This window comes from Barbus barbus (genome assembly GCF_936440315.1).
Source record: "Barbus barbus genome assembly, chromosome: 1".
Classification (NCBI taxonomy): domain Eukaryota; kingdom Metazoa; phylum Chordata; class Actinopteri; order Cypriniformes; family Cyprinidae; genus Barbus; species Barbus barbus.
In genome coordinates this window covers 25,854,682-25,869,040 of record NC_136729.1, presented here as the reverse complement: position 1 = coordinate 25,869,040, position 14,359 = coordinate 25,854,682, and the positions used below count along the sequence as shown (strand labels likewise).

The following is a 14,359-nucleotide window of genomic DNA, read 5'->3' as shown; positions in this document are numbered from 1 at the left end:
GTTCCGCCTGGGTGTCCTGCTCTGCCGGTTCTGCCTCAGTCCCCGGTCTTCCCACTTCCTCACGGACCTGGCCCTCCATCCCTCCCCCTGTTCCGCCTCCGCTCCACCGCCCTCCTGGACTATATAGGAGCGTCTGGAAGCCGCTCCTTGGGGGGGGGCTATGTCACGAATCCTGACCATGCTCTCCTGTTTTACCACCACCAGAGGTCACCCGTTCACCACATTGACTCTCACACTACACAGCACACTGGACTCCATTTCCCACCATGCATTGCACAGATCACAGCTGTCACCATTCACTCATCACACGCACCTGATGCTCATTTCACAATCACACACACTATTTAAACCATGGACTTCCTCAGCATCAGGGCCGAGTATTGTTAGCCCGTCTACCTTACGAAGCGTTTTCTAGTCCTAGTTTTCCGAGTCTTGCCTTGTTTATCTTGCCGTGTCTGACCCTGCCCGTGTTTATTGGATTATCTCTCTGCCTTGCCCTGTCTGGATTTTGTACGCCGATCGTCGACCCTCGCTTGTTGCACGGATTGCTCTGTCTTGCCTCTGCCATACCTGTTTGCTGTCTCCTGACCCTGCCTGTCTTGACCATGTTTTATAATAAAGCCTTGCGAATGGATCCGCACGTCTCACGTCTCGTCAACCCCATAACAGTTATAGCCACGAGAGAACGAGTTATGTTTGGATGATTGTTGTTGAAGGGCCAACAAGCAGATGTAATCAAGATTTTTTTATTATTAAATCTGAACATGTGATTTCATGGAAAATGTAATTAATGTTCCAGAATGTGAGTGTGCTTAGTTCTTTACATGGCAAAAAGTTACACATTTTCTTTAACTTTTAATTTTATCCACAACAATTTACTCACTACCATTAACATTGTCTACACAAACACTTATAATCACACAGCATGTATGAACACAATTTGACCTGGTTACAGTGCCCTAAGGGAGACGAATGAGACATGCAGGATGAGGCTGTTTCATCCCAGACCAGCCATCTTCCTTTTACAACCCTAATAAACGTGTGTGTGTGTGTGCCAGTAAGAGAGAGAGAGTGAAATGTCTGTTGGGTTTAACTCTTGGGCTCTTTAAAAACAGGAAATGACAACACTCTTGCCTGTTCTTGTTCCTTAAAAGAATTCTTATATAACCCGCACTGAGTATTGCTGTTAAGCAGGATTTATACTTTCGCCTGGCTCCGCTTCACGAGCCTAGTACAACGGCGAACGAGACAAAAGGCTCGCCCACCGTTGTACTATTCTTTGAAACAACAGGGGGCGACTAGGCAAGTAGGGCTCGCTGCATCCTGCGGTGGACATCCAACCCCGCCCACATCCAAGTGTGACATCATAAGCCACGCCAACTTTACGTCATAAACCACGCCCCTATCATTTACGTCACCTCTTGTGATTCCCCGTATCAGGGAAACCCGAAAGTAATGTTATGTCTTAGCAATTTACAGCCGTTTCGGGGATCTAAATAAAATAATGTTGCTTTTCGTTTTACTAATAAACGTTTTCTTATTTCTTTAAAGGATGTCTAGGCTAAAATGCCCCAACTTAAATCTAATATGTTTAATATGTCTAATGTACGGAGCTGATTTCATCATCACAACAGCCTGTAAAACACTTGCATTGGTTGATTAAATTAGGCTAATTGTAATAAAAAAACTCTACACCTTACCTTATTCATATATGTAATGAGATAAATTCTAATTTATTACTATCGATTTTAAACTACCTAAGACACCTTTTTGATTTATCAAATTTAAAGGGGACAATTAGATTTTGTTATTGTAAAAGTCACAACACATTTTTATAATTTATCATTGTCATTTAAATTTCTAAAGATGTGTTGTTCCACTTATCATCAATTGTTGACATTTGAATGATAGGATTGACAGTTCTCCATATGCAGTAGTCTGCACATACATATGCTAAATAGAGATTGCTTGCTTTGATGGATTATAACAAGTAACATGGCATTGACAGGCCTTGTTCATCAACAAAACTTCATATGAAGTGTGTCCAGGTCCTCCACATATTTAAAGATGAATAAACAGACATCTCTTGCTTGTTTAGGTATTTTTTATATTTATTATTTTACAAAAATAGTAAAAAAAATACAAAAAATATATGTTCTATAATATATGTTCGGATACTCAAACAATCAGAATATTGTATTGTACAGATGTGCTATATACAAATTATGCAAGGGAATGTGGATAGATGTATGATATATTAAATCAAAAACATATATATAATAAATATAAGTATGGATAATTTGGTATTGCACATGTTTTATTGGACAGTGGGGAGAACATTTAACTGTTTGTGAGGTAGATGGCCTGAGGGAAGAAACTGTTCTTGTGTCTGGTCGTTCTGGTGCTCAGAGCTCTGTAGCATCGACCAGACGGTAACAGTTCAAAGAGAGAGTGTGCTGGATGTGAGGGGTCCAGAGAGATTTTGCCAGCCCTTTTGCTCACTCTGGATGAGTACAGTTCTTGGAGACTGGGGAGGGTTGTATCAATGATTCGCTCAGCAGTCCGGACTACCCTCCGTAGTCTTCTGAGGTCAGATTTGGTAGCTGAGCTGAACCAGACAGTTAATGAAGTGTAGAGGACCGATTTAATGATGGGAGAGTAGAATTCTTTCAGCAGCTCCTGTGGCAGGTTGAACTTCCTCAGCTGGCGTAGGAAGTACAACCTCTGTTGGGCCTTTTTAACACTGGAGTCAATGTGAGTGTCCCACTGCAGGTCCTGAGAGATTAATAAAAAGACATCTCTTGCTTCATCCGATTCGACCCCAGGTAGTCTTTGATGGCATTTTGTTGATTTTTACTGTCTATCTGGAGTAAGGCAGGCCCTTTCACCTCCCCACAGAATAATTCACGGTGACTCTGTATCCAGAACAACACTGGGCCAATGTCTCTGACAAACTTCCACTTTATGTCCTCTTGGCATTCCTGTTAAAAATACAGAATACGTGTGTGTTGGTCCACTAAATATTTGTCATACTAAATGGTATTTACCTCATCATTTTGCATACAAGAATATTTATGATTTTAAACCACAAACATCAATCACTACAGTATCTAGAGAAATGCTCCCACCGTTCCTCCAGACCTTTCTTTACTGATGAAACTGCAGCAGGAACCCCTCATCCCAGCAGAACTGCTCTGCATCAGGCTAGGGCCAAAAATGTGTAGAGTGCTGTAAAACACGACAAACAAACATTGACAATCATTATGTGATCTTTCCATTAATATAGAATAATACAAACATAATTTGTCACAAACACAGAGTTATCCAGCAATTCATAGTGAAATGATGTGGTTGCTCAACCAAGTTACTGTGCAAGGGTAATGCGATTTCCTACAGTCAAGAGAGGTATGGTTTGATTGTTCCTGCGATACAATGTGTTAATGTAGCTTCCTGCATGCCTGTGGGATGATAGTGAAGATAAGTCCTAGATCTTCTTAAGGTTAAACGGCCAAAGAAAATAGATTGGCTTTCTGCTCTTAAAGAAGGAAAATACATTCAAAACCCTTTGAAACAGGGTTAAAACAACACCTTACAAAGGGCTGGAATAAAAATATGGAATCACAACATGACAGACAAAGGGTTTATAATGATAGTTGTAAAAGATAGTGTATGTGCACATACAGTTAGGCTATAAGAAAACAAGAATTAACATTTTTGCATGCAGCATTGTAATATAATATACAACTGGCGATTAGAAAAGCCAAACTAGTCACTCCAAAATATAACTGTTTCATAAACCTTGTCATATTTGATCAGAGAATTGTGTTGTACCCAGGAACCTTAAGAAGCTAAAAGACTAAAAAGGAGTTGATATGCCAAGAACTGTGTGGAGCTGCAGAGAACCCTTTTAGCTCACAGGGGGTCCTTTGAATGTTAATGGCTCTACTTAGAAACATTTGTCATCCAAAGGACTGTTGAAGTACCTTTTTAAAAATGTAGGAACCTTCATTCCTTCTGTGAAGCTCATTGTAATGAGGTAGATATTAGAGCAGAGAAGCGTGGGCACACTGTGCTAGAAAGCTATAGCAGTCCATACAGTAATGAACTCTCAAGCTGTTCATGTGTTTACCACAAATAACCTTTTGTACGAACAATCAGAGGATGTTACTTTAAAGGAATAGTTCACCCAAACATAGTTCATAATCGAAACGGTATGTGGGTGTGTGTTGAATTAATGGTGTGGGACAAGGCTCGTGACTTGTAGCTGAAGGACCTCAAGTCCCTTGTACTAAATCTTACACACACACACACCTGGAAAGCATATCTACAAATTGAGCTCCTCAGTACAGTACATAATCAATTCCAAGGCTCCAGGTAGTGAATGAATGGTAGTGGAGGGGATTTTTCATTAACTTTTTTTGCAGGTTACATTGTGAGTTGGTTAGTGATGGGTCATTCATGAGCGATCTGTTCGTTCATTGCATCCGTCATGTGACAAATGAACAAAAAAACTCAGAAGGTAAAGTAATTATTTATGTTCCCTGTAAATTATATTTGGTTGTATTATAATGATTTCTCAATTCAGAATATGATCAAGATTGCGTAGGTGGATGTGTTCGGGGAATTTGGCTGTTAAAAGTATATAGCCTGAACAAAATTATTTGAATAAATATTTGTTCATTTTGATCAGTGATGACAAGTGACTGTCTTTATTAGTGAGTCATTGAATCATTCATTTAACCAATTTGTTCAAAACACTGATTAATTAATAAATGAAAGTGGCTGCATTTTTGAATAAGTCATTGAATCATTCACACAATAAACTATTTAACTGTTTTCATTGGCATCGAAGAAAAAAGCTTTTATTACAGCCGCCATAAATTTTTCAACCCAGGCTCATTGGAAATACGTGCCTTTAAAATATACCGTTATTACGTACCTTACTGCAGGTTTCGCGGTAGTTTCAAAGTGAAATGTCCAGAGAATGGCGCTAAAACAACACGTGCAATACGTGACCGTGGCATGTTTTTAATAAGTTGGTACAGCCACGTATTCCTGCGTTTTTATTACGCTGCTTGAGGTATGTATCGCTGCTGATCAGAATTCAAAAATCCGGGGAATGTCACTAAAGGTTAATGCTCTATTGTGTTGGAAATATCCTCTACACCAAACCCGACCCTAAACCTACCCGATTTATAAATGCAATGAAAACACATTTGTTGATGCAGCCATGGTATTTTAACTTCCTCATGCGGATTTGAGCTGTTTTGTTGAACCGTAGTTTTACAGGTTTCTTACCGGAGCTTTACATCTCTCTAGTGCAACTCTGTATCGCGTGAGCTACCGAGCAAACCTACTGAATTAGAAAGCTCATGCATATGAAGCTGTATATGGGATGACAAAGTTACAAAAGTATCTGTTTTCAAATCGCGCAGGATATTAAAATTGATTTGAAGTCATAACATAATATTCTGCAAGCAATTGTTTGAAAATTAGCCTTTATAAATCAAAACTCTGTACCTGTAAATCATACTTTGTGTGAAAAGGAATAAAAAATGTGTTTTACTTGAGTTTTACTGCCTCTAGAGTTCAGTTCAACTGGAAACTGCAGTGATTCGTACATATATAGGTACGTTTTTATCAGTTTTTCAGAAATGTATATTTCCAGTGAGCCTATGTTGAAATTTTTATATTTCAGGAAACAAATTGGAGTAGGATTTCATTAAAATGTTGAGATTAAAACTTCCTTAGGTGCAGTTTGTCATACTCTTAAGGTTCCAAAGATGAAGACAGGTCCAAAGTTTTCAACACAAAGATTTTTTAATCAAAGAATAAACACAGGGTATCCAATCCAATGAACCAAGGAATGCAAGTATACACAGATAACAAACTAAATAACGAACAGTTGTGATAACCAAATTAATCGCCATTATAGAGCGGGAAACTAGAACAAAGATGGGAAATGAAACAAAACTAAAAGTCCATGATAATGAAAACTAAACTGATAGTTAATTGTAATGTTTGTATACAACTTTGATTTTATTTGAGTGCTGATTATTAAATACATTTGATGAATTAATAGATTTTTAAATAAAGTTTATTTTTGGTTGAACCAATTAATTGTTGAACAAAAAAATTAGCAATCTTACATTGTATTGTATTGTATTATAATGTATAATTTTGGGTGTGAGTGCAGCCGAGCAGTGTGTGTGTTCTTTCTGATAAACACGCCTTTATGGCTCTGCACTCATTTAGTTAATTGCATTTGCCTGTCAGCTGAAGCTTTTATGTGAAGAGGGGATTACAGGAATGACTTTACTGATATACACGCTATGTCGGCTCAATACTGAGGTCATATCTTTGACATTTCTAAATATCTAAATACTTGTCCCTGCAAATTAAATGCTTCTGGCAAATGAGTGGCCTAAAGAGCAACTTTATCATAAACTTTATCATGTATGATGCTGACCTTTAATGGCACACTGACATTTCTACTTTGACAATGTGTATTTGACATTTGATTCCGTTTATTCTACAGTGTATCAGAGATTTCTTAAAAATGAATTATTCTGTTTTTGTATGTGTGTGGTTGCTGGACATTCAACCTCCTACACACACACACACACACAATTCACACGTTTACATACTTTTATGTTCTAATGTCACCTTCCACTCATTAGCACTTTAAATTAGCAGGATGTGCGGCAGGTCAAAGGAAATAGAGGCTTTTGAAAAAAATACTGGTGTGTCTGAGCAGTGCAAGAGAATGACACAGGTGAGAGAGCAGGAGATAGATGAGGTTAAACGGTGAGGAGGACATTAATTAAAAGTCGCCGAGCATGGGATGAATACTCTTAATTATACATGCGCTGCGCACACAAACGCACTGGTTTATAAATGAATACGAATGCTTCATATGAACTGTGCTTTTGATTGATGTGTTCAGTGTTTTGGAGGTACAGTGCACAGATCTGTTTTTAAGATTAAAGCAAGCAATCACACAGTGGTTTGTGAAACATGGGCAAAGAATTTTGGTGTCAGTGTGAAGTCAAAAAAACTGGTAGAGTTGTCAGTGCATGTGGGGGGCAATGTTTACATCAAGTTTTACATTTACTTGGCTACATGCCCTGTATGTGCTCCCTGGCAGTCACATTGCTAGTGCCATCCTTTAACAGATTAATTATATTAACAGACGTGAAGTTAAACTTCTCTTCATTCTGTCCATCACAGCATTGTACTAAAAATGATGGTCTGAAGCTGTGTGTGGTTTGAGCATGGGTTTGGAGGCCAGTGTTTAGCTGGGTTAAGTATACCTCTCTGTGTGAATGGTTAGTAAACGAAACCTTATATCACCCTAGGGCAAAGCCAGCCATCTGTATTCTGTCATTACTGTCAGCCACAGACCATATAATGTACGCAGACTATCATCCAGACACACACACTAGAAATGATTACAAAGTCATTCTGGATCTTGCACTCAAGTACATACATACACATCACTCAATTATGTAACACAATCAGTCACACTGATACAAAGTAGAAAAGGCATCTTTCCATGAAATTCTCCTGGTACAGTATGTGTACCGTGTCCATTTGTTTATGTTCAGTATGTGCATGTAAGTCTTTATGAAAATTCGTTTTACCGACCATTTAAACAGAAATTTAGTCTGTCCCATAATCTGTTAGGGTTACTCTGTACAGTAAAACTAATTTCAGAAATCATTTTAATATAATGATTTGGTGCACAAGTAAAGTTTTTATGGTAAAAGCAGTTGTGCGGTGTATTTTTGTGGAAGATGTTTCCGTATTCTTTTAACATTATAAATGCCTTTGCTGTCACTTTTGATCAACTGAATGTTCCTTGCTGAATAAAAGTATTAATTTCTCATAAAAACATAATCTTACTAACCCCAAACTTTTGAATGATACATAAAGTTCATTTATTTTGGGCTCAGGTTTGATAAAGATCCATGGTATGGTCACATTTCTTCACATATATAGGTGTTTGTGTGTATGCTGAGTTCAGATGACCTGTTCCAGCATGCTTCACCTTCTCTGTAATTACACACACTAATATATCTGCTTCATATAGTGGCTGGAGAGAGAGCGAGCCAATCAATCAAACTCTTCTAGACGTCTCTTCTGTAGCTAGTAGCTAGTCTCATACACTGTACATTGGAGTGTTTGTAATGGTTTTGAACTTTAAAGTGCCCCGTGAATGGTTCTGAACCCCATAACCCCCCCAACCGCCTTTCTTTCTTTTATACATTGGTACCTCCATATAATTTTTTTTATGTTTTCTTTTGTTCCAGAGCAGTGACTCAAGATAAATATATGTGGTCTATTAACTTTTTTTTCCGCCATTACCCTTTTGTTCTCTTCCTCCGGCTGTCCTCTTTAGATTAGATTAATTAGGAGTAATATATCAGTCATTTTGATAATTTTAGACATGACTGGAGGGAAATTCACATTTGTGGGTAAATTTCTCTCCCTCCTTCTCACTTTCTTCTGTCTGTCACTTAAATACACATAAAGATGCACATTCTCCCTTCTTATGGGTAACACACACACACACCGGTTCTTCCTCCTTTCCTCCCATTAGAATATACATTTTATGAAAACATTAATTGCATTTAACTTCATTACGTTATTGTTTCCAATTGGTTTGAATGATTTTTTTGTGTAAAGTTTTTGTCGCATCATCTGTATGTATAGCTTGACATTCGTTCATTCGTTCATTTATTCATTCATTCATTCATGGACATCTTAAGAGCTCAAAAGAAAGGTACCTTCCACTCAGAGGATGAGGAATGAGAGAAAGAGGGAAATGTGGGACTGGATTTAGTCTCGCAGCAAAAAGAAAGCATAAGCATGAGAGAGAGATCCTGTCCCTGCTGTGGTGACTTTTCAAAGCATGTCACGAGCAGACACTGATATCCACTCAGCGACAATATAAGTCAGTGACAGCCGCCTCTCTAAATCCTCAATGACCTGTTATGTATAATGGGCTTTACAGAAGGACTTGGCTCTGGGAATCTTTTCTCACATCGAGGGTTTAAAGGAGGAACAGTAAACCATGATGACTTGTGCATTTTTTTCCCCTTTCTTTCTCACTTGGGTTGTTTTTCAGTGCAGAGAACCGATTAGATGCACATGTGAATGAAGAGATGTTTGCTGGGATTATCAGAGCAATATATTTTCAGGAAATTAAGATCCTGTTTCCAGAATTCAGTCTTATATCCAGAAGGGTTTCTTGAAATTAAAATAAGATCTCAAGAGAGGAGCATTGTATCGAGGAGGAGTACTGTGTTTGGCACTACACAAATTGTGAACTAAACTGTGTGAATCTGACTGAGAATGCTTCCTCTTATTGAAGACATATTGTAGTACATTATGATACAAATCAAACAGTGATAATACTTCATAAATGATGTAAATGAATGCTTTTATTCAGCAAAGATGCATTAAATTGATCAAAACAAATACTTCAAATAAAAAGCATCAAATAAATGCTTTTTAAAAATGTTCTCCTCATCAAAGAAATCTAAAAACAATCCATTACAGTTTCTACAGTTTCAACATTGATAATAAAGAAGTGATTCTTGAGGACCGAATCAGCATGTGATAACTAAAGGATCATTGCCATCACCAGAATAAACTTCATTTTTAAAACATAATAGTATTATAATAAAAGTACTATAATATTAATAGTATGATAATTTTGAATTATGATACTGTTTTTCATTTACTGTATTTCTGATCAAATAAATGCAGCTTTGTTGAGCATAAGATACTTCTTTCAGAAACATTTTAAAAAACCATAACCCCAAACTTTTGAAGAGTAGTATATGCATTGTTAGATGAGTTTTTAGTACAAATGGTTCAATCTTTTTATCACAGTTAAATATTTTATCATCCTAAATGCATATCTTATAAGGAACTAACTAAATTTGGTTTCTGCTAAACAGGAGCACAAAGCATGTAAGAGAGGATGAGTGTGAGCTCTGGTTCAGGCATGAGGAGCTGCTGCATGCTAATCAGAAGCGTTCATATACAGAACCAACCCTGCAAGATATATTTAGTAGACAGAGAACTGAGAATATTTCTGGCTAATTTTTGTCTTTTCTTATCCCTCCATTCCATTGTAGAGAAGAGAACACTTGTAATGCTAAATGTATTTCTACCCAACTTACTGTACTGCTGCAGTGCACACAAGTCCATGTATTCTACAGGAAAGCTTTTATGTGTTTAAGCATACATTATCTCTAAAGCATTAGACAAACATTAGCCATCTCTGTAGGAATCTGAATGAAGATCATCCCAAGCTGTTGAGGCCTAAACTACTTCTCCTCCTTTCCTCAATTGGCCTCAGCTTCTAAAAAAAAAACTGATTATGACTAAACCTGTACAGACAACCGAATTGGACTGTTAGTTTATATTAAGCTGGTGTTCAGAGAGCACTAAACCACATTCCAGGCTGATTCATTGGTCCCTTCTTTTTGTTTCTTCTTTTTCCCATTCTTTTTGTTTAGTCTGCTCAATCACATTATGAAGTGCTTTTTGTGATTCCCACTTTGGCCATTCAGTCGCCCTGATTTCCAGCTTACACACTCCCATTATCTCTCACATCTTTATTTCCAACGAGAAGACTAAAGAGCAAAGTAAATAGAAGGTTTAATTAAACTCTGATCACATGAGACTTGATTTGCATAAGAATTTGGCCCCGTGTATGTGTTTGTGTGTGAATGTGAAAGAGCTTAAGCACATAAAGAGTGATATGCAGACCAAAGAAGAATAAAAGCAGACTGGGATGGGCTGAGACTCTTGGCTCAGCATTTCTTTACGTTTCACCCTCGGCTCTCACAGAAGCCGTTTGGTGTATCATTGTAACACCATGCCTCAGTTTAGCAATAAACCAAGTGTCAGGAGTACACTGGACCGTCTTCTTTATTATGACTACAGTTAAACACAATAAGCTGAAACAAAAGGGAGCTGTTTTTATTGCAGAGTGAGAGAGAGAGAATAAAGAAAAAGTGATGCTTTTTGTGTCTGTATAAACCATATCAAAAAATGCGTAAGCGTGTGTGTAATGTTTCAACTGTGAGAGCCAGTAGTGAGACAAATGAGGTTTCTCTGGATTTTGTTTGACATAATCAAGCAATGAAACCAATTCTCATGTCCTCTGTAAACCTTTTTAGTAATAAGCTTTGAAGAGGGAATTCTGTCTGCATTATCGAAAGAAACAAGCATCATTTCTTCCGAAATGAAGCTTTGTGTTATGTAATGTCAAAATGTTCTCATGCTCATAGGATTGACTGTTGTTTTGTGTTGTTCCAGGAGCTGCTTATTCAATTCTTCAGGGATGGTCACAGGATGATGTCACTGTGGAGCTGTTGAGGAGGAGACGCTGGCTTCTCATGGAGCCCCCTCCAATGGAAAGTAACAAAGCCAGTCAAGACATTTTGAAGCTTGAGTCTCAGGATTCACCTGGTATACTTGCTGATGAAGATGCAGACAACAGCTCCCAAATAATGGTACCCTTTAAACTTTAACAAAATATTAATTTTCGCTAAGAGGCCATTCACACAGAATGCTTTTTTCCATTCCACTGCGCTACTTTTCATAGTAAACACACGCTAGATTGACATCTTTGACGATTATCACTCGCACTTCACATGGCATTCTAAAAATGAGTTGAAAAATGTTCTACTTTTAAAAAAAACGGACACAGGTTATCAAACCCCGGGTCATGAAAATGAAAATTCTGTCCTTAATTAATCACCCTAATGTCGTTCCAAACCCGTAAGACCTTCGTTCATCTTCAGAACACAAATTAAGATATTTTTAATGAAATCCGAGAGCTATCTGATCCTCCATAGACACAACTACCACATTCATGGCCCAGAAATTTATGAAAGGACATCGATAAAATAGTCTATGTGACATCAGTGGTTTAACCATAATTTTAACGAAGCTACGAGAATACTTTTTGTGTGCAAAGAAAAAAAAAAAAGGCTTTATACAACAATTTCCTCTCTTTCATGTCAGAATTTTTGGGGGGCTGTCGGGGCCGTCAGCACGAGTGAGAACTCTGATTGGATTGGAGTTTAGCTAATGAGCCAGTGCTAGAGAATTAATTCGAAAGTGATGAAAACTAGTAAGTAAATGAAGGCAACACACACAGGAGGCTGTTCTAATATTACATGATTTTTCCCAAGCATTCCAATATGCAAATATTTTTATAACAACATGAGCCGCTTAAAATGAAGAAAATGATCAACGTAACTGATATTCAAAATGGTAAACAAGCACTGCTTTGTTTACGTTTCGTGTATCTGTGTATATCTCGTATATCCTTGTTTGGGTTTCTCCTTTTAATTGACGAATATATACTATTGATAGCTGCTGATATAGACCGTTAATTCCTCGTACACAGAACACACGTGTTAGTTTGTAGTCGGCTGTAGTTTGAGCGGTGTGTTCAAGTGCAGAGTTTGGTCCAGATGCTGTTGATGCGAGGCGACAACACCGTCGTTTTTCATCACCGCTAGTTCTTTTAAAGTCGGCTTGGTGTGTCCTGGCCTTTACGGGTCTTTCATTTTGGGGTGAACTATTCCTTTAAAAATAACAAACTTTATTTAAAAAATGTAGCTTTAATAACAAAATAAACAACAAAACGGAAACAATCAGCAGCCATCTCACTGCCAAATGCTACAGTATGTTGCTCTATCTGTCTATCTGTCTGTCTGTCTGTCTGTCTGTCTGTCTGTCTGTCTGTCTGAGGGACCATGTGATGCTGACAACTGGAGTAATGGCTACTGAAAATTCAGCTTTCCTTAGTAGCTGGGCTAAACTCTGGTGTGCACAATAAGCAGTTGTACATCCATCTGTGTGATCATTTTAACCATACGAAACATCATGCACAAATTTGTTAGTATTGAATTAGTTTCCCACATGATGATTACTTCAAAGCACTGTGTGTGTATAAAGTATGTAGTTGCTCATTTTTATGTTCACGGGCTGGTTTCTTTGATGTTGCTTTACAAGGTCTGTGTGATGGAGTTTAGTGTTTGAACTTCTACCAGCTCCCATATACAAACACATTCCTGTATAAACACTCACACACACATACACCTGTTGCATCATTTATTTCACACACAACAAAGTGCTTCTGTCATTTTTTATTTTGTGAGTTTCAAAGGACTGAATTTCTATTGCTTTTTTTGACATGGCCTCAGGCTTTAGTTTAGCCTTTTAGGTTTTTGTTTACTTTACAGTTTTTCTCAGTCGCTTTGGTGCATTTCTCAGATTAGAAATGAAATTCTCAAAACTACTTGTTCAACCTCCACATCATCTAGTCACTTGTGCACATCATACAAGCAGTTTCTCATTCTTTTGAACAAATTGCGATTGCTCTGCTACATTCATGCAACTGATTATGGACATTTGTCTGCGGTTTCCTACATTTTCAGTTGCTAATATCATGTTGCTCAAAATGTATTATATAGTTCTCTGTGCTATTGTCTTACCCCTCAAAACATCTAGTCATTAGTTCATCGTGTAAGTCATTAAATGCAAAATGGTTGCTCTAGTTGTCATAAACTGTCAAGCATATTTCATACACATTTCTATTAGACTTTTTGTAAATGTGCCATGAATTGTGCAGGTGAATCTTGACTTTCACTAATGAAGAGAATATAGATCAACCAATTATATACCAGTTCTCTGAAATAGCTCAAAGGTGCATCTCATGAACCTTCAATTGGAAAATATATATAGACAGAGGACAACACGAGTTACAAATTCTGACAGTGGATGAACATCCAGAAAACGATCAGGGTCAACAGCCGAGAGGAAGAAGAGGAGTAAGGATGCATGGAAGTGTACAGAGGCAAAACAGAGGAAGAGAAAGAAGAGGCCAAGGACAGAGGCGCTTATCAGATGAAATAAGGGCCACTATTGTGGACCACATTGTCAATCATGCTGAAGGGTGCTGCTAAATATTGGGAGATCGACCATATCCTCAATAATTCAAACATTTCGAAATAGTCTCTTTCAATCAATATCTCACATACAGTAATGTGTAAATTTATACTTTTGAAAGGATATATAACAAGAAGTGCAGCCTTCTGCATTTCATTACAGTAACTGTCGTCCAAACTGTTGCCATAGTTTACAGCAGGTAATACTAACAGAGTGCACTGTTATATTGACAACATGACTAAGCATTTTGACTATCTTGTTTGTGAACAATGACTCAAGGACTTTTCATTCTGATGGCACTGATATGTTCATTGACATAAATACTTACTTTTGAGAGATGAACTAACGATTTTGAGTAAGTTACAGGCTTTTGCAG

At 37.6% G+C, this 14,359-nt stretch overlaps 1 protein-coding gene across 2 annotated transcripts in view; it reads left to right on the top strand.

The window, feature by feature from the left end:
- The window catches only part of LOC306876390 (plexin domain-containing protein 2-like), a 75,603-nt gene that overhangs the window by 25,291 nt on the left and 35,953 nt on the right, over positions 1-14,359 (top strand). For both annotated transcript variants that reach the window (XM_079427505.1, XM_079427504.1), the window contains exon 2: positions 11,338-11,534. In XM_079427505.1, coding sequence (XP_079283631.1) covers positions 11,338-11,534 — 197 coding nt within the window. The remainder of the gene's footprint in view (positions 1-11,337; positions 11,535-14,359) is intronic.